We start from the raw sequence: 25,557 nt of genomic DNA on the forward strand, positions 1-25,557 counted from the left end.
TCAGGAGCAGATCCTGCTGTTGTTCTTGTTGATATGACCTTTGTTATTAAAGCGCTATGCTCTCTAATTCACTATCTTGCCTAGATTTGGGGGAATGGGTTTAAGTCAAGAGAACCTGCATCACTAAAGAGCAAACCAACACGGCCTTTGTATGAGACACGATTTAGATTGATTTTACTTCATGCAATGGTTTTAAGAAATACTCAGTATTTTTAGAATAGAAGGGAGTTATCTCAAAATCTAAAAAATGATAAATTATTATTACCTCTAATCATGCCAAGAATAATCATTGATTGAATATTGAGCCAGACTTATTTTCATTGCAGGTATATTTAACCAATGATACAAAACTTTCTAGATGTTTAATTCGTTTAGATAAACACTTTAAAGTATAGTTTGACAGTAACATACTGAGCCATTTCACTTACTTATAGCCCCATGCAGTTATTCCTAATATGAGGGCCAGCACTAAAATGGTGCCAGCAATTATGCCTATTATAATATTGGTACCAGCAACACCTGGGGGGAAAAAAGAAACAATGAAGATCAGTGTATATAATTGAAATTTTGATATAAAATTCTTTCAGGAACTTTATTCTCCAGATCTGTAATCATCACACTAATAACATTATTTGTTTTAAAAAGTGGGTATTTTTTTCTTTGTACAGTTTTAATTTTAGAGAACTTTTTTTTTCAAATTTTATTTATTTATTCAGATATAATTGACACATAACATTATATTACTTTCAGGTGTATGACAATGCTCTGATATTCGTATATACCTTGAAATTAAAAGTAGGTATTTTTCAAGGGAAGAAAAATCGACCATAACTTAGCAATCCATATCCATTGTTTTTTTAAAATAAATAGTTATTTCTGTATGTTCCCTGTTAATTCTTGTCCAACTGCATTTTGCACAGTTTTATTTTCCATGTATTTTTCTGGAAAATATAATAAGGTCATTGAACTAAAAGAAAGAAGAGTAAAGTTAAGGGGAAGAAAGGAGGGGTGATACTACTGTATCACCACATAGCGTAGCATCCTCTGGGGAGGAATATTTAGAAATCCATGTTCTTTTTGACCCTGACCTCTTTCTCAGAAATTCTAGAAATGCTATTGTTCCTATCACTCCATTTTGACAACCAGTGTAAGGTCCTTATTTTGTGTGATATTTTGTCTACGTAAATATAACCTTCTAAAGGGGGAAAACATGCCTACAGATGAACAGAATCAGGGCTCAGGTGGTGTAGATGATAGAAGACTGTAGTTCCCAGTCTTGACAGTAATGGCTGTGGCATCCTAGAGAAGGAAAAACCAAAGGTAAGCTAGAGTCTGGTGAGCTGGAGGTTGGTGCTGGTGAGGTGTGAGAGCGAGGCTACACCAGACTAACAGGAGGCCAGGGCAGGGCTGGAGCTCAGGACTGGGCAATGGCACTGTTGTGTCTGGCAGCATCCACTGTCAGGCAGGCTGCGCTGCAATCTTTAAGGGATCACAGCAGTGAGAGCGGCCCAGTGAGTCAAAGGCCTGGACAATAAGTGCCAGTGAGAGCCCAAGAGCAGAAAAGCCCTGGCTCTGATACCAGGAGACCGGTTTTGCTGATAATGACTTATACCCCATGTTAAATTTCAGGGCTCTCACCCAGAGCAGCTCATACATCTCATTGTCTGCTGCACTCCTGAGGAGTCCTTCTGGACATCAAAGGTCAGTAATCATGGGTGACTGGAGCAGATTCCAATTCCCCATGACAGAAATGGCAGCCTCTCTATCTGGGAGCCCTCAGTAGTCACGGGGGATAGCATGGCTCGGGCATCTAGGAGACTGGCCAACTCCACTCTGCCCAGGTCTTCTGTGGGAGGCGTGGGTACAGATGCACCCCAGGACATTGGGATTTTCCTACTCTAAGACCTAGCCTATCTGTCTACCCTTCCTTTCCTTCCAGGGATTTAACAGGGATCAATAAACCTGAATGCTATTCCTGATTACTTCTAAGCAATGGTATGACTTTTGACGAGTTACTTAAATCCACGGACGTGAATAGCTTCATCTCTGTTTTAACTGCTGGAACCACACTACTATTGCTAAGACTGAGGATGCCAAAACCCTCATCATTCTGTGAGTTTCATTATTAAAGTCACATTGGCTAAGATGTTTAACCTGTATGGATGATTAGAATGAAAATAATCATTTTCTCATTCTTTGGAGGTGAATGGACGTCAGGATTTCAGCATTATTTTATGCAGAAGAATACTCAATAACGAAATGATAAAAATAGTTTAAAAGGGGACATTCATCTCCAAGGTATCTATCTGCATTTAATTTCTACTTCTCCATTTGGGCCACTCTAGCTTTTAGAACTGCACCCACTGTTTGTTACACATGTCGAACCCCTTCCAGGCACCTTGGCCAAGGTTACTACTTCTAGAATTACCTACAGTTCAGACTACAGAACTGGAGTTGAATATAGATGAGGTTCTTTAAGAAAGAATATTAAAGTCAACAAAATATTTTAAAATCAATTCCAAGTTTTCCTCATTTATTCAGTCCCAATATATAAACATATATATAAAATATAAAATCAGACACTTAAGAATTTTGACTACTTTCTTCATTGAAAAGAAATGGTAGGGTTTGTTGTCAGCACCAAATGAGTACAATACTTGGAAAATCTCTGTCTGATATAGGACAAGATCCAGCTAAATCAGGTGACTAAGTTATATTCAATATTTCATATCATTACAAGTTAATGGAAACAATCAGTTTCATAATATGGGCCCCAAGTGTATACTGTAATTCATTATTATGTGGATTTAACTTATATTTGAGTTATATAAGAATAATCGAAATGAAACTTTCAGAAGGGCAGTTTTCTCCTTCCTTGTGCATAACGACAACATAATGGGACCAAATTAAGTACCTACCATTGCCAGACAGAGTAATGCCAGCCTTTGCATCGTCATTGTAAGGGAAGTAAGTGCTGCAGTCCTCACCTACCCAGTGTCTGTTACACACACACTTCAGCTCATTACTGCAAACCTGAAATCCAAAATCAATCTAGAGTCAATGCCAAGTCTCTGGCGCAGAGGCATGAAAAATAAACATTAATTTCTAATTATTATATGCCTAGAATTTGATGGGCCTGAAAATTTATTGGTACTTTCTTCCTACTACTACTTTATATCTTACTCAAGTACTTAAAAAAATATTTTCTAGAGATCAACAGTTGACCCAGAGGGAACAGTGAATTTTAACAGAGGAATGAATTTATACATCTAAAACAAAAATCAATGAAATGATTGGTTTGAATTTCATTAACTCAAATTTTATGAGGGAGATTTAAAAAACTAAGCAGGATTATAATCATTTGCCAATTATCCAATACAAAGGTTTCTTTCTTCTTCTTCTTCTTTTAAAATAAATTTATTTATTTTTGGCTGCGTTGGGTCTTTCTTTGTTGCTGCGCGCGGGCTTCTCTCTAGTTGCGGCGAGCGGGGGCTGCTCCTTGTTGCGGTGTGCAGGCGTCTCATTGAGGTAGCTTCTCTTGTTGTGGAGCACAGGCTCTAGGCGCATGGGCTTCAGTAGTTGCGGCGTGTGGGCTCAGCAGTTGTGGTGCATGGGCCTAGTTGCTCCACGGCATGTGGGATTTTCCCGGACCAGGGTTTGAACCTGTGTCCCCTGCACCAGCAGGCATATTCTTAACCACTGCACCACCAGGGAAGTCCCTAAAGTTTTCTTTCTTCTAAAGAAAGGATCTTTATACCAAAATTTTATTCATCTTTTAGGAAGCAGATGAGATAAAGAGAAATCTGACAAAGAAGAGGGGAGGCCTGAGGCTTTGCAGTGGTCTGAGAAGAAAGCTTCACAAAACCGTAACCTGGGCACCTCAGCCCAAGCTCTAGAGATTAGCTACCTCAGGGTCATGGAAACTGAGAATTCCCTCAAACAGAACCTAGGAAAAAAATTCACATAAAATGGCACCAAATTTTTAAAAATTATCAGACAATAATGTCTTCATTTATATATCCAGGAAACAGAATCTATACCTAAGATCCTATGATTCAAAGCAACTTTGAAAGGAGTGGGAAGTAGGAGAGAATTCAGTTAGGGTTAAGATCAGAGAAGCGCTTCAGGAGACAGATTTTGACTGGATAGGTTTGTCTTTTGTCTGCTTGAATTTGCCAGAAGACAACATACATGCAGATCTAAATGTAACTATAAAATATGATTAACAAAGTGCAGATTTCAAATTAATTCAGATTAGCAAATTTCTGCAGATTAACAAACATGCAGGAAGAAAAAAAAAGGCCTGGGTTTGAGACCCCACTTCACCACTATCTTTTCAACAGACCATAACGAGGCCAACTGGTTTCTCCAAGTATGTTTCCATATCATACAACAGCACCAGTGACATAGTGACAAGAACAGTGACACCGATGTACAATGATCATAATAAACCCAGTCATAGCTAATGTTATTGGACACTCACTATGTCACAAGGATCGTTTTAAGTATTACATATAAGTTACAGGTGTTAATTCATTGATTCTTCACAACAATCCTGTAAACTAGGCAATATTATTATTCCCATTTTACAGAGGAAGAAAGTGAGTCACAGAGAGGCTAAGTAGTTTGCCCAATCTCACCCAGTTAGTAAGGAGTAGAGCTGGGATTTAAACTCAGACTGATTCCAAGCCCATACCCTTAACCTACATGATGTATACTATATAGAGAATATCTACTGTATTTCTCATTTTAATTTCTGTCACATATACAGAGTTATATTAAAAATACATAGAATATAACTTTTATAATAATTATGCATAATTATTAAAAATTATTGGATGCCATTTGCCACCTGATTTATTTGTGTCTATCACTCATTTACTCATTCCTTAAACAAACAGTTAATTGACACAACTGTGTTTCACACTCAGGACTTCTAGATGAATAAGATACAGTTATTCATTAGCATAATGATCAAGAAAGAATTCCATTATTCTTTTCTCCCATCCCCCCAAAAAGCATCTCTCCGTAGCATCCTCTTCATTATTAAGGAAAGAAGACTTAGCAGATCTCTTTATAGGAGCAGAACAACTTACTACATGTCTTCTCTATTCTCCTGTGCCATCAGAATCCCTATCCTTTGGCAAAAAGTAACAATTACTAATACCTCCCTAAGGAAATTCTTGGCATATCCCTTAGGGATACACATGGAATGACCAGGATTGAAGGCTTACAATTCCAGGACAGGGGTCCTTTACCTCAACTGGATAGTATAACCAGTTTAAGCAAAGAATCCAGAAGGAGAATAAAAAGAAAATCATAGCACATGCCAAAAGAAAAAGAACAGGAAGTTTTCGTTAGTGTACGAATTCCTAACTGAAAATGTCAAAACTGGAATCACTAATAGAGCATGTTTACTTAACCTATAAACTTACTTATATAGGACCTACATTATCAGGTATATGACTTAACATATAGAATTTGGTCTTTTAAATACCACCATTCTTTCCATTTATTTCTGAGAAACATTTCCTTAATTATTCTGCTTCTATTTCTAGAAGTTATCCTCAGCTGGTACCTACTGTTGTGGCCAAGGCAGTTACTTATGGTCTGTTCTAACCGGTCAGTGCCTGGATCATACCAGTTGTTAAATATTGTGGCCATTGCCCCGGCTTTGCACTCCCTTTTTTATCCCATTATAGTTTGTTAAAATTTGTCTCCTAAGTCACTTGTAGAAAACTAGCATTATATTAAAGATCAATTTAACCTAATAGGAGAGGAAGATGGAAGAATTTGGTTAGGAACATTAAATTTTTTCATATTCCCAGGCTTTCACAGATTACACGGCAGACATATTCAAATGACTATGACCACATGACGGTTCACATACCAGCTAGAGAAACATGGACAAGCATGTTTTCGATTATTACAGAAATAAGCAGTTTAGGGTCTTGTCTGTTTCTGTGATATAAAAGGACTGAATAGTTCCCCATGGTGAGGTACTGAATACTTACTCCATTTCCTGAACAAACAGTGCCTTCTTTAGTGCTTAAACAAGTACTAAAGTTGAAGGAAGCCACAGGAAGACACCTGTGTTCTAAGCACATCATTTGGGGACCACAAGGTGTCCCATCTTCCACATAGCCAAGGTCTACATCTTCGTCAAGCTTAACATGCCCACCACTAAAAATAAATGGAGAGCAAAAAGTAAATGGGATTCCGTGAATTCATTCATCTTGAGAACATGCTTAAAAACTTAAAAGTAGGCAATATCACTCTCTATTTTCTCTTTATTACTAATAAAAAACAGTAGCATAAACATTTTCAACCTTTAAATGGAGACAGAAATTGAATCTTTTGATCTAATTCCTTTCAGAGATATTGATATATCTTAAGATTTAAACATAATTATTATAACAAGGGCCTGAATTGAAATGGTTTTATCATTTTGCCTTGGCTATCACGTACAAGTCAAGTAAGCCATTATTACTAGCATTTGACGTGATAAATAAGTAGGTTTCAAGATGTCAAATATATTTCAAACAAGGATGAGAATTTTTGGTTTGGGTTTACATTTCCCAAAAAAGATCGTTCTATTAATAAATTACAGCTGACCTTTGAACAGGTGGGGTTTCAGAGTGCCACCCCTCCCCGCAGTCGGAAATCCAAGTTCCACGTCCACAGATTCAACCAATGGGGAGTTGTGTAGTGCTGTAGCACATATTTATTGAAAAAAATCCACGTAAAAGTGGACCCTCATAGTTCAAACCAGTGTTGTTCAAGGATCAACTGTATATTTGAGAAGACTATACTACTGCAACAGCTATTTAAAATAGCAAGCCCACATATACAGGAAAAAAAAATAAACAGGATAAAAATAAATAAATAAACAGGATGGGAACTGAAAATGTATATTCATAATCAATTTATGCATATGGTACCATGTCAGTGCTACTATAAAAATCTCCATTTTTTTTATTTTTAGCAAAATTATGCATGCACATAGAGACAAATTGGTTTTTAAAATGCAATAAAGCGATCCACTGCCCCCTACTGCTCCGTATATCCCTCCCTGAAGGAAACCAGTTTCTATTCTTAATTGACTCATTTGTTTTTTATGTACATATCTTTAAATAATGAGTTTGTATCACTATTTTTAATTTTTCCATTTTAAGTATTATCAATTGACTTCCCTCTATGGAATTTGAGAATCCTTCTCTCCCCTACCTTCCATCACATATTTTGTTGATCGATAGTTAAATCAATAACAAATTGTGCATTATTATGATTATGTAAACGTTATTTAGTTGAGTGATATAGTACGCCATAATTAAACCCCTTTCTTTTCCTTGTACAACTTTTTGTTTTCCCTCAGATTAGCAAGTCTCTTATTTGTTTGTTGAAGTATCACTACCTCAAAATTAGTCCAATTCTGCTGTCAAAATCACCACTTAAGATGTGTCTGAACATCAGTTCACCTTCCTGAAATAATCTCTCCTGGAGTTTCCACCTGAAGTTTCCTCTGCTCCTATCTGATTTGGTTGGCTCCGCTCCTGTAAATGGTTCAGAGCTGGACATCTTGGATTTCCCCTCACGATTCATTGGAGGATTGCCATATCTCTCTCCATGGTGAGTATCTTGTTTCCTAAATTCCCTGTGTTTCTTTCTTAGTTTACTTCTTCATTTTGGTGCAGCACAATTTCTAATAGCTTCCTGAGAAAGGACATAGGGGAGTAAACTCGGGGGAAACTTGCGTATTTAAATGTGACTTTATTTTCTACCCTCACACTTGATTCATATTTTGCCTGGGTACAGAATTCTAGTTTGGAAATCATTTTCTCCATTGTCTTCTGGATCCCAGGGCTCTTGTTGATAGACCCTAAACCATTCTAATGCCTGATCCTTTCTTTCTTTCCTCTCTGGAAACAGTTGGGATCTTTTTCTTTGTCCTAAGGTTCTGAAATTTCCTAACGATAAGTTTTGATGTGTCTCTAATTTCGCTCATTGCACCTTGCACTTGGTGAGCCTGGCAATATGGAAATTCAAGTCCAGCAGTTCTAGATAATTCTCTTGGAGGTACTCATTGCTAATTTCCTCCCTGCTGTTTTCTCTGTTCTTTATTATTTCCATTCCAAAATGGGGAGCTTTGCTCTACGTTCCCTTTCTTTGCCTCTTTGCCCTATTTTCTGGGAGATAATTTCAACTATTGAATTTAATTTCTGCCATCGTGTTTTTAATTTCCAACAGCCTTTCTTTTCTTTTCTTAATGTTCCTCATTTTTAAAAATAGCACTCTATTCTTGTTTCATGATAGAAATGTCTTATCTCTGATAAATGTTGATAGCTGGTTGCTGTATTTTCTGTTGTTGGTTTCTCTCCCTCTCTCTCTCTTTTTTCATGTTAGAGTCTTTCTTCACAAATCTGATAATCTGCTCATATTTGAGTTGGGGAACCAGACAGATGATTAGAAATCCTAGGACTTTCTGACTGAATACCAATGAGGCTGGACCACTTCTATACAAATCTGATATTGATATTTCCTGCTGTCCTTCAGTTTGGAAACCCTCTGTTTTATTTTTTGCAGACTGTAACGCTCAAATCTTTCATGGGAGGGTGAGCAATCCCCAGTTTAGCTGAGTCAGGGAAGCAATCTGTGGATCTAGCAGCTTCTCTAACAGACTTCACCTATCTTCTTTATTTTAGATCCTTTCCCAATCTCCAACCGTTTACTCCCTCTTCCAGAAGTAGATGACACTGCCCATTTTTGAGCTTTTCGGGACTGACAGTATGTATTGGGTTATTTCTTGGTTTTCCCCATTACTGACTTAGGACTTCAGCTTTCTTAGTTTTTGTTTGTTTGTTTGTTGTTTATCTATTTTATTTTATTTTTAATTGGTGTACAGTTGATTTACAATGTTGTGTTAGTATACAGCAAAGTGAATCAGTTATACATATATCCACTCTTTTTTAGATTCTTTTCCCATATGGGCCATTACAGAGTATTGAGTAGAGTTCTCTGTGCTATATAGTAGGTTCTTATTAGTTCTCTATTTTTTTTTTTTTTTTTTTTGGCAGTACGCAGGCCTCTCACTGTTGCAGCCTCTCCTGTTGTGGAGCACAGGCTCCAGACACACAGGCTCAGTGGCCATGGCTCACAGGTCCAGCTGCTCCGCGGCATGTGGGATCCTCCCGGACCGGGGCACGAACCTGTGTCCCCTGCATCGGCAGGTGGACTCCCAACCACTGCACCACCAGGAAAGCCCTCTATTTTTTATATATAGTAGCATGTATATGTCAACTCCAGTCTCCCAATTTATCCCTCCTCTCCCTCTTACCCCCTGGTAACCATAAGTTTGTTTTCTACATCTGTGACTCTACTTCTGTTTTGCAAATAAGTTCATTTGTACCCTTTTTTTAGATTCCACATATAAGCGATATCGTATATTTGTCTTTCTTAGTTTTGATAATCATCTACCACACACCTATTTGCTCTCCACGTTCCAAAATTTTGTTGCTGTTGTTTCCCCTCCCTTTCTCTGCTTCCCTGTGGATAAATGAATTCTAAAAAAGATCCATTTGGTGTTATTTTAGTGGGATTTCAGAAGGGAGCAAAAGAAGATACATATATTTAATCTACTGATTTTACCCAGAAATCCTCTTTCATTTCCCTTAGTAAGAATGAAATGCAAACTAAACCAGATTTTACTGACCAATTAAACATAACTCTAGCCACCATATAACATTCCGCAGTCAACTAATTCTCTTCTTTTCATATCTTTTCTGTCAGGATTTCCTTAATCACCTCTATGGACTAGAGTCCATTTCATCTTACTAACATACACATGGACTGAAAACAGAAGTAATCCTAAGCTATATTCCTGGGAAATAAGATGACTAATGTTCTCATAGAATGGTTAGACCATTACCTGCAGTTTAATGTTCTTGCCTGCTGTACAACTAAAGTAGATGTGATTTCACCATCGAGTTCTCCAAGCCTCGGGATATTACCAATGTTCGTACACAAAAGGTAACCACAAAGCACATCCCTGTGTCAAAAAAGTATGAAGTATTTACTTTACTTCTTTCTCCAAAGACATAACGTAAAGTTAGAACAATAACCTTATCTAATTTTAGCATTTGTTTTTTATCAACAATACTATTTCCTCCAATTATAAGCAAAATAAAATGAGCTCAAATTAGTTTACCCCTGCTTTAAAAAGTGTCTTATCTGAAACTCTTGTTGGTGCACCAAAATCCCAACTGTGTTCTAGCCTTTCCTTTATTGTCCATTTAGTATTTATCTAAAGGAAATTACCCATGAAATAGACTTTTTTTATATCCAAATCTCTTTCCCCGTAACACATCACTGGATACACTAAAACATTTATAAAAATATTTGATAAGTGAATGAATGATCTTTGGATGAGTATTCTTTTAGAATACAGTGCTTTCTTCAACCTGTGGCACCAGAATTAAAGAAGAGATTACACATTTCATATACTTTGTGGATTCTCAACAACATAGGCTCATGATCCCTTTTTCAATATATGTCACTACTCCCCCAGCTATCACATACAATTCTAGTTTAACTTGTAAAATATTTTCATTTGTGCTAAATACTATCTTACTTATTCTCTATATTTAACACATTTTAATTGTTAATAGAATAATGATAAACACATGTTCTAATAAATATCTTACAAAGACTGATTAGCAGGCCAGCAAGACTATATATGGAAATATTAGGCTTTATCAGATAGAAAAAGAGAAAAATTAAGACTTGTATCTATCACCAACACAGAAAAATATGTATTATTTCATTCTTGAAAAATATTTTTTTAAAGTTATATCATCATTTTATTATATCTATCATAAATGAAAATGCTTTCTTAACATAGAAGAGATATGCACTGAACATTTTTTTGTTGGAGTTTACTAAATACTTTAGGATATATAAAAAAAATTAGACATGATTTTTATCCCCAAGGAAATTATACTCTGCATGAGAAGAGAATCATATACATTAAACAATTATAAAACATAGAGTTGGCAAAAAGGGCCATAAAAATAGTACAAAGGGCTGTGGGAGTTCAGTGGAGAATAGGGAGAGGATTTATTTCCAGAGTAAATCCAGAAATAATTTACAGAGAGAGCATTGTCCAAGCGGGGCTTTGAGGATGGCTAAATTTTTGGCTGGTAAAGGAGTGAGTATAGAGGGTGCTTCCTAAGGAATGAATAGCACACACACAGGCGTGGAGGTAGGACAATAAAATGTATTAGAAATAGCCAGGTTTGCTAGACTTTGGAAGAGCAGAAAAAACAAAATATGTAGGTTGGGGCCAAATTGAGGAAGAGGTACAGAGCCAAGCTAAGGTTCGATTTTGTTTGTTAAGCAAGACAGTACGACATTCAGCAAAGTGGTTAAGAGGGAGCTCTAAAATCAGACTGCTGGAATTCTAATTCTGCTTCTGTTCTATCCTAGTTACATGACCTTGGTCAAATTAATTAACTGTGTCTCAGTTTTCTCCTCCATAAAACAGGGCAAACTGCCATAAAGATTAGATGATATAGCTTATGTAAAGTGTAATACAGTGCTTAACGCATAGTGCGCATTCAATAGATGTTGGGTATTAGTCTTACTATTAATTAGGTATGTGGAACCAGTGAAATTTGAACAAAGAATTTTTGACATGGTCAAAAAGATTCAGGAAAAGATTATTCTGATGGGAGCATGCTAGAGACTGCTGGCATTGAAAACTAGTAACAGGCTGTTGTAATAGTTGTAGAGTTGATACAGGTCTTAGTTGGGGTAATACAATAGAAGTAGAAATGAAGGGATGAATTAAAGACAAAGGGTAGAGGAGTAAAAGAGAATAATGAACATGATTTGGCATTTGGACAGGAGCCAGAGGGCAGGTGGCATCAGGGATCACCCTGAGGTTTCTAAACAGAAGGACAGTGAGATATTAAGACCTTTGGCAAAAATAGGCCTTTATAAAAGTCAGAGCCAGTTAATTCAATCTACCAGCACTGAGGACGTATTCTGTTGGCTTTCATTTTTGTTGCCTTTGAGATGCTGACAGGTGCCTTCTAGGTGAGAAAGTCCTGAGGCAGCTATAGGCATGGCCTGAGCCTTAGGGGAGAGGTCAGAACGCGTGTTAAGATTTGGGAGCTTTCTGCAAAGGTGATGCTGGAACTGTGGGAAGAGATGAGGTGAAGAGAATGCTTTACAGGATGCAGAAAACAGGAAAGTCCTGGTCGTCCAAAAAGCAGTGCCTGCAACTGAGGTATAAACTCTAGCTAATTTCTCCATCTCACCGTTTGTTGCACTGTATCCATGTGTCTTTGTCTTTCCCACAGTTACCCTTCTCGGTGCCTTCAATATTCAGTTTCTCATAGCAGTATTTGTCTGATGCTGTCACCTCTGAAGCAGAATAGAGTTTTCTATCAGTGAGAGATACACCACATGAGTTGTTCAGCATGTCTGCAGTAAGGGGAAAACACGCACGAAGGACTCTCCTTCACTACAATGTTATCAATTCCAAAAATTGTAGCTATGGTTCACAAGAGTTCCCTATATCAAAAGCATCCATCACTCAGGTACATTTTTCACAACTGCTCCTTTGAAACTTGGAAAGCAAATCTATTTAGATCTTTGACAGGACTCAGGCTATAAGTTCTAAGAACAACACTCCTCAGAATTTGGCCAGTCATTAGGGGAAGATGCTACCAAATATTTCATTGAATAAATACTCAATGCTTTAATCTCAGTGCCAAATATAAAGCACAAATTTCTCACTCAGCAACTTTTATGAATCATAAAGACAATTTTATTAAACGAGTGATGTACTATAATTAAAGATTCAAGAAACAGCAGTATTTCCACCTTGTTTATTAATTCTTAACAGCTATCGAAAAATTTTACTCTACTTTTAAACAAACTTGAATTCCGGTTAAATCTCTGAAAGTCAAATAACATTTTTAAGTCATGTCAGCATCTTTGTCAGGATTATTTTTGCTAAAGCCAAGGTTGATAGATGGAGCCATCCAAGAGTTAGATCAAAACGACTTTTGCAAACTAATCAAAGATGATTGTCGGTATGTATATATAGATATATTTTAAACTAATTATATTGGTAGTTTCTTTTCCTACTTCTTGCTGTCAGCCACTAATTTTTCTTAAGGGGAAGAAGCACAAACCATATTTCTTTGTCCAGAGCATAAACCTACATTACTAAATTTTTCTCCTATCCCCATGTTTCTCTAGTTGTTCCAAAGAGAGCATACACTTCCCCTCCCAAAAGGATTATAGCCACTGTTTGTGACAGTTAAGGATTATCATTATATTTATAGCTTACTTTCTAATACAAATCATCTCTTGGAAGAGTTTAAAACAAAAACTGCTTTCAAAAGGGCCAGTAATACTTCTGGAAAATATATCACATTTAAATATACATTCAAGTTAAATATGTTTTAGATATAAATGTTATATGTTTCCCTCCGAAAATCTGATGAATTTTGAAAGAAATAACATTAAAATATCTTTATGATATGGCAGAAATACCTCAGCAGAAATTCACCTATAACTAGGAAAACCAGCTGGAGTTTAAGAAAGAGAGTTAAGGAAGAAAAAGCAATTCTAGCTAAAATGCTACAGTTCTTATCCAAGGGTCCATGTCCATTCCATGTGGTTGATGGGTTTTGCCTAAGGATGCTAAAGGCAGCATAAGAGGAGCTAAAACCCAGGTTTGCTCTATTCTCCAAGCTGCATGCACTAGAGTGGACTTTACCTGCCTGGAAGCAAAGACACTTTCTGTCCAAAGACACTGCCAGCTAGCCAAGAGGTGTGGAGCTGTATCTTGTCAAAGAAGGTGCTTTTCTCTAATTTCCACAAAAGTGCCCCTGCTAAGACCTGCAGTGGCTTTGAAAATCCCCTAGTCATAAAGTAGTTGAAAAATTATTTCCAGCTCACATGTCTTTGGGCCAGATACCATACTTTGAAAAGGATCAAGCCATACTATTTACTCACTTTGCCCCCAGATGTATTTGCATTGTCTATCCCTGGTTTTACATCTTCCTCCAAAGCAAATTCCCTAAAATGGAAAAGCATACCCATTAGCGACACGACGTCCCCTTCTGTCAGATAACTGAAAAAGTAAATATGATTAGGAAAACTAGTAGATGAGTATTATAAAGGCCTTTTATCTTCAGAGTTGATTACAAAACATTTAATATGATCTTCCTACTTTGATAAGACTTCAGTATTTCTTTCATGCTGGTACACATGAAACATTTAGGTAAAGATGAAGTAACTTACCTGGACACCATCACATGAATAACCATCCATCTTATGAATATTGGGGGCACACTAGGAAAAGAAAACAGAAGTATGAACCAAATGCACAGCAAAATAGCAAGATGAGCTAATCCCTTGATAAATATTTTCATTTTAAAAATAAAGTCTGATAATGTAGGATAGTCTCCCAAACCATCTGAAAATAAAAACAAACAAGATCAAGAGAAATCAAAAGGAAATGTAACAATTGGTGCACTTTCCCCTAAAAATATGGATCTACCAGAGGCAAAAGTAGTTGATTTGTAAATCCTTATTTACAAATAAAAAGAACTGACAGCAATGACTCAGCTAACTTACACAGACACACTATTCCTCAGAGCAAGAAAAACAAGAGCACAAGACAAAAGCAAGGAAGATGACAACAGATGGAGCCATAGGTATGGTTTCCTCTTTTTCACCATGAGAAGTAACATCGCCCTTACCCTTAAAATGACTCTCAAGCAAAGGTCTACCCTGGACATGTTAGAAAAAGACATGCTTTAGAGCCCACCCACCCCCTTTTCTTTCCTTGTAGCAATTGCAGAAAAGACTGCAAAGCATTCTTATGTGGATAGAAACAGAGTGTAATTTTTAAATTTATTATACCTCTTTTCTAGCATTATAGTAATTACATACTCATTTGAGAAAAGTTAGAAAATGTGAAAAAGTAGGAAAAATTAAAGTCTCTCATTTTCCTACCACCCAAAGACAACTATTTTTAATATTTTGGTACATTTTTTTCCTCTACCATTTTCTACAAAATGTGATTTTTTTTTTTTTTTTTTTTTTTTTTTGCGGTACGCGGGCCTCTCACTGCTGTGGCCTCTCCCGGTGCGGAGCACAGGCTCCGGACGCGCAGGCTCAGCGGCCATGGCTCACGGGTCCAGCCGCTCCACGGCATGTGGGATCTTCCCGGACCGGGGCACGAACCCGTGTCCCCTGCATCTGCAGGCGGACTCTCAACCACTGCGCCACCAGGGAAGCCCAAAATATGATATTTTTAAACATAAGTGTAATCAAGTTATAGATAATGTTTTATATTCTGTTTCAGCCCTTTACTTTCATCATACAAGTTTCCTCACGTCATAATAAACTTTTTTGAAGGTATCATCTTTTTTTTTTTTGCGGTACGCGGGCCTCTCACTGTTGTGGCCTCTCCCGTTGCAGAGCACAGGCTCCGGACGCACAGGCTCAGCAGCCATAGCTCACGGGCCCAGCCGCTCCGCGGCATGTGGGATCCTCCCGGACCGGGGCACGAACCCTTGTCCCCTGCATCGGCAGGCGGACTCTCAACCACTGCGCCACCAGGGAAGCCCGAAGGTATCATCTTGATAGCTGTAACACATTGCCCTGAGCTAACAAACCATATAATCAATGTACTAAAATATTTAGTTATAACTATCTCCAATTTATGCTGTTACAACCAACGGAACAGGAGCATCTTTGTACGTACATCATTTTCGGATTTAGAATTCTTTTAAAATCCCTGCTTATCATATAATCACATTTCAAAGAAGTTGCTCTAATATACTTTCATTCCCAGAGCCCATTCACTGTATCTCCATCATCACTAGGTGTTAGCTTAGAAGCATAATGCTAATTAGATAGTAGGAAAGGAAAGTACTTTGACACAAAAGATCTTTAATCTCTTAGGATGACTACCTTTAAAATAAAGCATTTTTAATGGTTAAAGTAGATATACCACTACTGAATCCCTCTTCTCTAGAGAAAAAAAGATGTGGGCAGTCTTCATTTTGCATGAATTTCACTCACACTAGAGTCTTCATTTTGCATGAATTTCACTCACACTAGGTTAAAGTAGATATACCACTACTGAATCCCTCTTCTCTAGAGAAAAAAAGATGTGGGCAGTCTTCATTTTGCACGAATTTCACTCACCGTGGTTTTGTTAAACAACACCAGTACCCCAAGGACACAGTTCCAATTTCAGTTACCACAGTAGATTAACTGTGAGTAATTGCATGAAGTACAAACTTTGCTACTAGCTCTTCAGTCCACTGATCACTAGGTAAACAAAGAGATGCCCATCACAGTCAATGACCCATCTAGTCACTTCTTTCAAAGTCTGTTGGTGATTTCTCGCTGAGCACCTGTTCATTCAGTTCATGCACGGACAACAGAGAATGTAGATTGTTACCTCTCTCTCTCTGGGTGATACCATGTGACATCTTACAAAATCGAATAATTGAAAGAGGAAACTGGCCAACAAAGATGAAAGTGCACCAAAGAAATGAAAAGTGATGACATTGGAAGAGAAATTCAAGTCAAATGTAAATGGTGTGATAGAAAAAAATCACTATGGGAATGGAATGTTGATACCACTGTTCAGCAAAAACTTCCCGTTCACAACTTCACATCTCTTGAAGATATTTCAGGACATTGAAAGCACAAAGGATAAAATGTCAAAAGCTGATACAAACTTAGAAAGGAGTGTGGCAATTCAACAAGGCATAGAAAAGATGCTCACCAAGTGTCATAAGGTTTATGACCAGGAGAAGGTAAGCACAGCTCAAACTACTCTTGGTAAGTTTTTTAACAAAGAAATAAAATACTATAATTTTCAGTGTTTCTGTTTTAATTTAATATGCTAAATAAATGTTAGTTTATTTTTTTTGTTTCCCTATTCATTTAAGACCAACAGTAAGAGAGTTTTTAATCATCTGACATTTTTTAAAGATCGCAGAACAACTGTAACTTTTTCCATTGATTACTAGAATAACTTTACGTGGTTTCAGCTTGCATGGTCATTTGTGTTCCTGCACTAATATGCAAAGTAAGGACTGCCTACATACATGTACACTGAAATCTGTGAACCCCTGACCAAGTTTATCAACTTCCCTATCTTCCCTACTGACAACTAAATGATATTAAATTCAAGAGCAGCTATTAGTGGCAACCTCTGTCAGATAAACAAGAGTCAAGACAGGTCCCTTTTCAGAATCCAATACCCTGTGGGTCTCTCTGCCTTGGCTGACTCCTGTTTCAACCAGCTGAAGAGAGTCTCTTTGATTCCTCCTTCACTAGCTAGACAAAAAGCAAATGCCTTTTACCCTCTACTTTAAACAATAAGAAAATAGTTAAGGCACGTATGTATACAGTCTTAAATTAGTTCAACATTAAGACAAAATCACGCCGAACATCTGCTCAAGCTTTGATTACTGAAACTTCAATTCTCAAAAAATTAATAAAAGGAGAGTGAGAGTTGACATGAAAGAGAAACATGAGTATCTTGTCCATTTCCATTTCACCTGGGGTTCAGCACACTAAACATACTCCTACTTTTCCCCCATCGGGTTTAGAGAAATTATTCATAAATTACCTGGCTTGAATTTCCTGAGCATGTTTCACGAATATCACAATCATTTACTGCTTCACGGCATACAGTTCCCATAGGCTGAAACTAAAATGAACAAAAATCAATGTGCAAAGCTGTCAAAGGAAAAAAACTCTCACAGTATCATCTTTAAAAAAAGAGAAATGAATATTTTTTTGGATAGGAATAGCTTAAACTAGTTTAAGATAGAAATCTGTGAAAACCACAGTTACTGCATGAAATGTCAACTTAATTGTTCTCAGAGTTTCTCACATATAAAGTAATTTGCATAGTCATCACACATAAGCCTTACAAGATCTTGTTAAAATAGGATGTGCTTGATGGTACATCTGTACCAGAAGGACAGTCAGTCCAAGTTCTAGTAATTCTTCCTTCCAAAGAGCTTTTGGATTTACACTTTACCCTTCATTCTTACTGGCACCTTTATCATATTTTTCTTTTTTACCTCATCAGCCAAGAATTTGGAAGTTACATTTTGGACTGAATTGTAAAAGTTAGATTTTCTGGCAAAGCTGTTTCCTCCCATGCTTTCCTTTACCATCTTCTCTCCTGCCTAATTTTTACACAGATCTATAGCTTGGTCTTTTATTCCTTTTTTAATGTTTCTATTATTTGTATTTGTGTATGAGAGTTTTTTTGTCTGTTTTCAACTTAAGTATTTTTTGTAAGTGTGGGAGTTGTACAACTAAATTTTATACTTGTTGGATTCATAAATTGCAAGAGTATTCATTATAACAAAACAAAGAGATCTATAAAATTATCATCCTTCTCCTTCCCTCTTTAATCCCGCTCTCTTTCCTGCTCCAAAATGTTACTATTTGGGGAGGGATCCTTCCATGCTTTTATCTCTGCTCACACAAACATACACAGTATTCGGGACCCCTCCCCACCCATCCATACACACACACACATACAACTTTCATCTTCTCTCCCTTGTTCACGACCCTCCAGGCATTTCAGTTTCCTGCTGTCCATAGAACATGAGCAGCACACTGCCAACTGCAATCAGGAGTTCAACAGACATTTTTCAGAAGATCAGAACAAAACTTGTGTTCATTCATTCATTCACCAAGTGTTTGCTAGGCACTTAAAATGTGCTAGGGACTCTCTAGCCACTGGAGACTCAGTGGAGAAGAAAACACAAGAATCCTGCTGGCAAGGAACTTACATTTCAGTGGGAGTACATAAGCCATAAAAATAAGGAAATAAGCAAGATAAGTTAATTTCATAAACTCTGGTTCTCTTCCTCCTTGGGATTGGTGCAAGCTACAATTCTAGAACTTCTGAGGTAGAAGTTTGAGCAGATTTAAGGTAGAGTTTATGTGAGAGTGTAAATGTTCAAGAACTGTCAGGAAACCTCTGAAAGAAAGCATAGTAAAGGAGAACTTGTTCTAAGTGCTGGGATAAAGCAGTAAATAAATCAACCCAAATCCCCGCCCTCTTGGAATTTACATACAAATAAAAGGAGAAAAAGAGTAAAGAAGTAAATAACCAATGAGTCCCCAAATTATGGCTTGAGGACAAACTTTGGTTGGCTACCTGTTTTTTTTGTTTGTTTTTTGTTTGTTTGTTTTTTGCGGTACGCGGGCCTCTCACTGTTGTGGCCTCTCCCATTGCGGAGCACAGGCTCCAGACTCGCAGGCTCAGCGGCCATGGCTCACGGGCCCAGCCGCTCCACGGCATGTGGGATCTTCCCGGACCGGGGCACGAACCCGTGTCCCCTGCATCGGCAGGCGGACTCTCAACCACTGCGCCACCAGGGAAGCCCGGCTACCTGTTTTTATACATAAAGTTTTATTGGAACACTGCCACACCCATTTACTTCTGTATTTTCGATGGCTGCTTTCAAAGAAAGAGTTGAGTAACTGAAACAGAGACCTTATAACCCACAAAGCCTAAACTATTTGCTATCTGGCCCTTTACAGAAAGTGTTTGCCAACTCTGACTTACAGATACATTATTATAAATACATACAGAAGAAAACAGAGATACATATGATTTCTCATCTTGTTCTTCCGTTCCCTCCTTTCCATTCACTCTTCTGCCTGACTCCTTTAGGGACGAGGGTCGGGGTGTGGTGTAGAGAAAGTGGCAGAAGAGATCTTACTTGACTGGTAAAGTTGTAACTTATATTCTGGGATAGTTAACCCTGCCATTTTATTGTATATTTTAATTTTATTATTTTGTACTTGTTCCTGTCAATGATTATATCATAAAGAGTCTAACTGTAGAAATCCAAGAAAAAAATGGCATAATTAAATGCATTTTATGGATGGGCAGACTTAAAACACTGAGAATTAAAATAAATGATTGGGGATTCCTGGAAAGCAGCTGGTGGAACTGAGAGAATAAACAGTTGAGGTAGCCAAAATGAAAGAATGTCTGTTTAACATTTGGTTTAATCTTCCTTTTTTAGAGAGTGCTTTCAGAGATCTCTGCCTGCGCTTTGCTTCTATTAAAACGCTGCCAGAGACACAGTGGTAACGTGGAAACAACAGAAATTGCTGCCAGCAAATGTGGGATGTAACTGCACATTTATTCCTTACTAGCTGAGGGAGCCTATGCAGGTTATTTCACTTCCTGGAGATGGGCACTGCTCATCGGAAAAATCTGGATAATAATGCCCATCCCCAAAGTGTAGCCATGAGCATTATCTAAGACAGCAGTCTCAACAAGAGGACATGTGGCAATGTCTGAAGACATTGTGGTGTCATGATTTGGAAGGATGCTGCTGGCCACTAGTAGGTAGAAGTCAGGGATGTTGCTAAATATCCTACAAGACGTAAGACACACCCTCACAATGAAGAATTATCTGGCCAAAAATGTCAACAGTGCCAGGGTTATGAAACCTGGATATAGGATGACATAATTTGAAAGTGCTTAGTACAGTTTCCGGCACACAATAGGGTATTTAATATGATAGGTTCATATTTCACCCTCTCGTAACTCATTAAAGTTAGACAATCAGCAAATAATCAGTAAGAGAGTGCTGTATATATTTATTCATTCATTCAACAATTATTTACTGAAGACCTGTACCAATTACAGTGTAAGTGCCTGGCTCTGCCTCCATAAAATGTACAGACCTGAGGGAGAGGAAGATATTGAACCTCAGAAATAATGTAGAATATTGTACCGGATTTTATATGAGAAGAGAAAAAAGATAGATTTCTTTGAGCAAGGTAAGCCCCAAGTAACTGTAGTCTTGATGTAGAGGCTTAAATATTTGGGGGCAGGTATAGGATACTGTTGGGAGGATGAAAACAGACAAGGTGGATAACGATGCATTAAACTCTCATGCACAACACATGAAAGGTGTTTTAATGTCTAAAGGGATTTCTTTTGTTCCCTCAACAGCTAATGCAAGAGATATACCAAGCTGAGCACCAAGAAGGGAAGGATGTATTGAATATCCACTTGGCTTTACAATAAAGGAAACACATCATTCAAAAAATAGTTTCATTTAAATTATATTACATTTTATTTTTATTATTGTTATTACATATATATGATAGCACATTAAATGGTTTCATTTAATGTGCATGCTCCTCAGAGAGGCAGTAGAGAGAGGACAAACTCTGGGGATTACAAACATTCAGGCCCTAGCTCCTGACTTGGTATAAGACCCAGGGAAAACTACTTAATCACTACAAGCTTCTGTGTTCTCATCTGTTAGATGGGAATAAAAATAGTAACTACTCCTGACAAAGTTTGTGAGGCTCCTGTAGAGCACCTGGCACTTAGTCACTCAACAAATGTTAGGTCTTACTATTGTTATTTGGTTATATTTACCTAGCCTTAACAATTTAATCAAATATGTCCTCTTTTCTTTCAGCTGGTTATTACTCAACATTTATTTACCTTGCACTTTTTACAACAAAGACCATCACTGCACTGGGAGTCTTGAGTCAAGGTGCATTTCTTACAACACTCTGCTCCTTCAAGGACACACTCCTAAGGAATATAAACATTTGCAAAACGTCAGAGAATGGTGTCATTTTCCTGAAAGTACCAGGATATTTTCTAAAACCAATGTACAGCCTCAAAGTAAGCATCTTTCTTCCACAAATCTTATGAAATTTCTAGGCATAACACTTGCTCTTCATGTTTCAGTGTGTGAACCTGGAATAACCCCGAACAACCTAAAGAAATCATCCCAACACCCAGAGACTTACTGCCGGGGTCCCACAGTCACACTCCTCTCCAGTTTCAATGAAGCCATTGCCACACTCAGGAGGATCAAGAAGCTGTGGAATGAAAACCAAAAAGGGCACTAAAATGCAGAAAAATCAACATCAAAGACCTTACGAGAGACCACAAGTGCCACACCTACACTTCTGGCCTGTCAGTCATTCCAAAATATATTTTTATTTTCCTAAACTGCAAAGTATGACTTCAGAATTTTAGAACTGGAAACTTCAGAACATAGTGTCTAATATTGTTTCCATTTCATATTTAATCATATTTTCATATATAACATACCTATCAAGCAGGGTCTGATAAGTGTCATCAAAATAAAAGATGATCTTGGCATTGACTAAAACCAAGCCAGATGGACTCCTGAAATTTCATTTCAAACAGGACGCAAGGGATTTGGAGTCAGACATCTGGATTCAAATTGTGGCTCAGCTACTTATCTTGCGCAAATGGCTTGCCATCTCGGAGCCCAAGTGTTTTCGTATTTAAGACAGGAATAATAATATTAGCTTCCCATCTACTTAATGAATTGTTATGAGGATCAAGTTCAATTACCTGCGAAAAGCCCTTTATTAACTGTTATTTCCTTGTGAAACAGAAAGTTTTTTCATGGACAATAAGGAAAACATCACAAAAATTAATAAATCCACTGATTTATTTAATATAAAATACAACTCTTCCTATTAAGATAGCTCTGCAGAGAACAGCAATAATAATTTGCCCCAGAGATGGAAGCAGTTTTTGGCCTGTACAAGAGTATATTTTGAGACTTTTATATTTTTTAACTTCCTGCTGATTTTATTATCTTTTGAGTATAATTTATCTTATGGTGATAGGTAAAACTAGTAAATAGTAAATAGCTGCTATGTTCCAGATATATAATATTCATTCAAAAGTTAATACAAGTTTACATATTATAGAATGGAAGTGAGTACACACCCACATGCATGCACGCACACACACACACTTTCTTAACCAACTAGAAGGAAAAAACAAGCAAACAAACAAAAAAAAAAAATCAAGAAAGCAACAACAAAAGTCCCCACCTAATTTCAAATACTCTCTCCTCTCCTACAAAAGAATCAACTCATCTCTAGATTTCATTTTTAGTTGAAAGGATCATAATGAATGAGGCAGCTTTGAAAGCCAAAACTAAAACTCTCCAGATGAAAAAACACAGTTATTCTCTTACTCTGGGCTCAGAATAATCAATTAGTTTGGTTAAAAGACTTGAATTGTTTTTCATTTATAGAAGCAGGAATTTAGTTCCAATATCCCTTCTGAAGCTTTTGGAAAGAGTCTTAAAATTGTCAATTTGCTTTTCAGTGCAGTATGAAATTTCCTAAATTTCACTGGAGTGAACAGAGAATGAAACCAGGTAAATGATTACAAAGGCAATGCCACGTATCACTGTGATGTAGGGAAGCACTTCATAGTTCACATAATTACTGAGGACAAAACACTCTTCTTTAACATGGGAAGTCTTCCAAATGTATGATGAAGACCTGTTTTCTAGTCAGTAACCAGAGGATGCTCTGCAAGCTATGAAAGCCTCTGACAGTCTCAGTACAGACCTTCTCCTTTTTAGCAGACTTAGTTTTTATATTGAGAAGTGTTGTAATTTTGATAGTTTTTATATTGAGAAGTACTGTAATTTTGATCATACTGCTCATTCTGAAAGGCAGTGGTGGGGAGTAAAGAGGGGAGACAGGCCTCCTTTTCTACCAGTATGAATTGTGATTCGGTATCCAAAGGCAGGGGAGGGGGAATGTATCAAGAACATGAAAAAGAAAGGCAAAGTGAAACCATTTTTGTAAGCTAACCCTGAATCCTCATTTGGCCATATAAAAAGAAAATGGACATTTTTCAGAAAGCAAAACTAATTTCCACCTGCTTTTTATTCCCATCAGAATAACCCCAAATGCCCAAGATTAATTCAACTTAGAAATGTAGATATTTAGTGTATCTAGAATGTGTATATATAAGCTAGTTGAAAAGCTTTCTTTTATAAGACACAATGAATGAAAATCTGTGTTTACAATACTTTAGAAAGATTAATAACTAATAACTCTGATCACACTTATTACCTTAGAAGGTTTGTTGAAAAGGCAGGCACCACCTCCACTATTCAGGAAGTCATGATACTCTTCAATATTACACTGGGTGAACTTTTTAGGAAGATAATAGCTATAAAAGAGAAGAAAAGCAATAGCTGGGTACAATTTTAATCTCCCTTGTTTGTAGATTAGTCTTAAAACTGAACACTGTTAACATTGTACATTATTCCTAAAAAAAAAAAAAGAATAAATAAATAATAAATTCCACTTATGTATAACATTTGCATTCAATCCGTAAGAGTTTATTCAATAAGCAGTTTTCTAAATTCTTCATTAGGTGGCTAATAGTAACTACGGTTTGCTCATTATCTGCATATCCATTCAAAGGAAACACACCTATAGTACCTGTAATTTCCATCAAAGAGAGTTAGAAATAATTTATTTCACAATGAGTCTTTCCTAAATATTAAACCTGGGCTGGAACCCAAACTGCAGGGCATTCTGCAAAATAACTGACCTATAATCTCCGAATGTGTCAAAGCCATGACAGTCAAAGAAAGACTGAGGAATTGTTCCAGATTGAAGAGAACAAAAACTGACTGTGATGCCTGATTCTGAAGCGTTTGCTAAAATGACATGGAAGAAACACAGGGCTGATCTTGAATGAGGGATAAGAATTAGATGATTTTCTTGGTGGTATTGTGGTCCTATAGGAAGATGCCTTTGTTTGCAGAAAGGTACATAAAGTTAGGTATTTGGAGGTGATAGGCACCATGTAAAAACTTGCAATTCAGAGACAAAAAGTTTCTTTGTAACTATTCTTCTAACTCTTCAAGTTTCAGACCGCTTCAAAATACAAAAAAAATATATATATATATACCCCCCCAAAATAATCAAGGGTCAATAGAAAAAAGAAACCTCGCGGTAGAGCAATTTGGAACTATGCATTAAGAATCTTCAGAATGTGGGCTTCCTTGGTGGCGCAGTGGTTGAGAGTCCGCCTGCCGATGCAGCGGCCGCGGGTTCGTGCCCCGGTGCGGAGGGATCCCGCATGCCACGGAGCGGCTGGGCCCGTGAGCCATGGCCGCTGGGCCTGCGCATCCGGAGCCTGTGTTCCGCAGCGGGAGAGGCCACAGCAGTGAGAGGCCCGCGTAACGAAAAAAAAAACAAAAAAAAACAAAAAAAAAGAATCTTCAGAATGTGAAATATCCTTCAATCTAGTAATTTTACTCTCAGAAATTTTTCTTGAGGAGTTGATTTGCTATGTGTGCAGAGATGTCTGAATAAAGATATTTATGGTGGCACAATTTATAGTAGCAAATAACATGAAAATAATCTAAATGTTCAACAGTAGAAAACTGTTAACTAAACTGTGATATATTAATAAAATAGAATACCATGTACTTATTAGTATTCATGGTAGTGTTAAAGAATGAAGGCTCAGAAAAATGCTGACTATATACAATGTTAAGTAAAAAATGAATAAACTGTTATATCCAACATAATCCAAATTTTATAAAACAGTAAACATGTAAAGAGAAAAAACTACTGGATTTATTTTATTTTATTTTTTAGCCATGCCACGCGGCATGCAGGATCTTAGCTTCTGACCAG

The 25,557-nt window shown here is 37.2% G+C and overlaps 1 protein-coding gene across 1 annotated transcript in view; it reads right to left on the reverse strand.

Annotated features, from left to right (window-relative positions):
* Positions 1-25,557, reverse strand: part of ADAM22 (ADAM metallopeptidase domain 22) — a 241,009-nt gene that overhangs the window by 28,473 nt on the left and 186,979 nt on the right. The window contains 11 exon segments of the mRNA XM_082845888.1: positions 429-519; positions 2,919-3,033; positions 6,015-6,183; positions 9,926-10,045; positions 12,318-12,423; positions 14,029-14,092; positions 14,317-14,367; positions 17,675-17,755; positions 21,551-21,643; positions 21,865-21,936; positions 23,974-24,073. Coding sequence (XP_082702014.1) covers positions 429-519; positions 2,919-3,033; positions 6,015-6,183; positions 9,926-10,045; positions 12,318-12,423; positions 14,029-14,092; positions 14,317-14,367; positions 17,675-17,755; positions 21,551-21,643; positions 21,865-21,936; positions 23,974-24,073 — 1,062 coding nt within the window.

This window comes from Leucopleurus acutus, assembly GCF_964270905.1.
Source record: "Leucopleurus acutus genome assembly, chromosome: 9".
In the NCBI taxonomy this organism is placed as follows: Eukaryota; Metazoa; Chordata; class Mammalia; order Artiodactyla; family Delphinidae; genus Leucopleurus; species Leucopleurus acutus.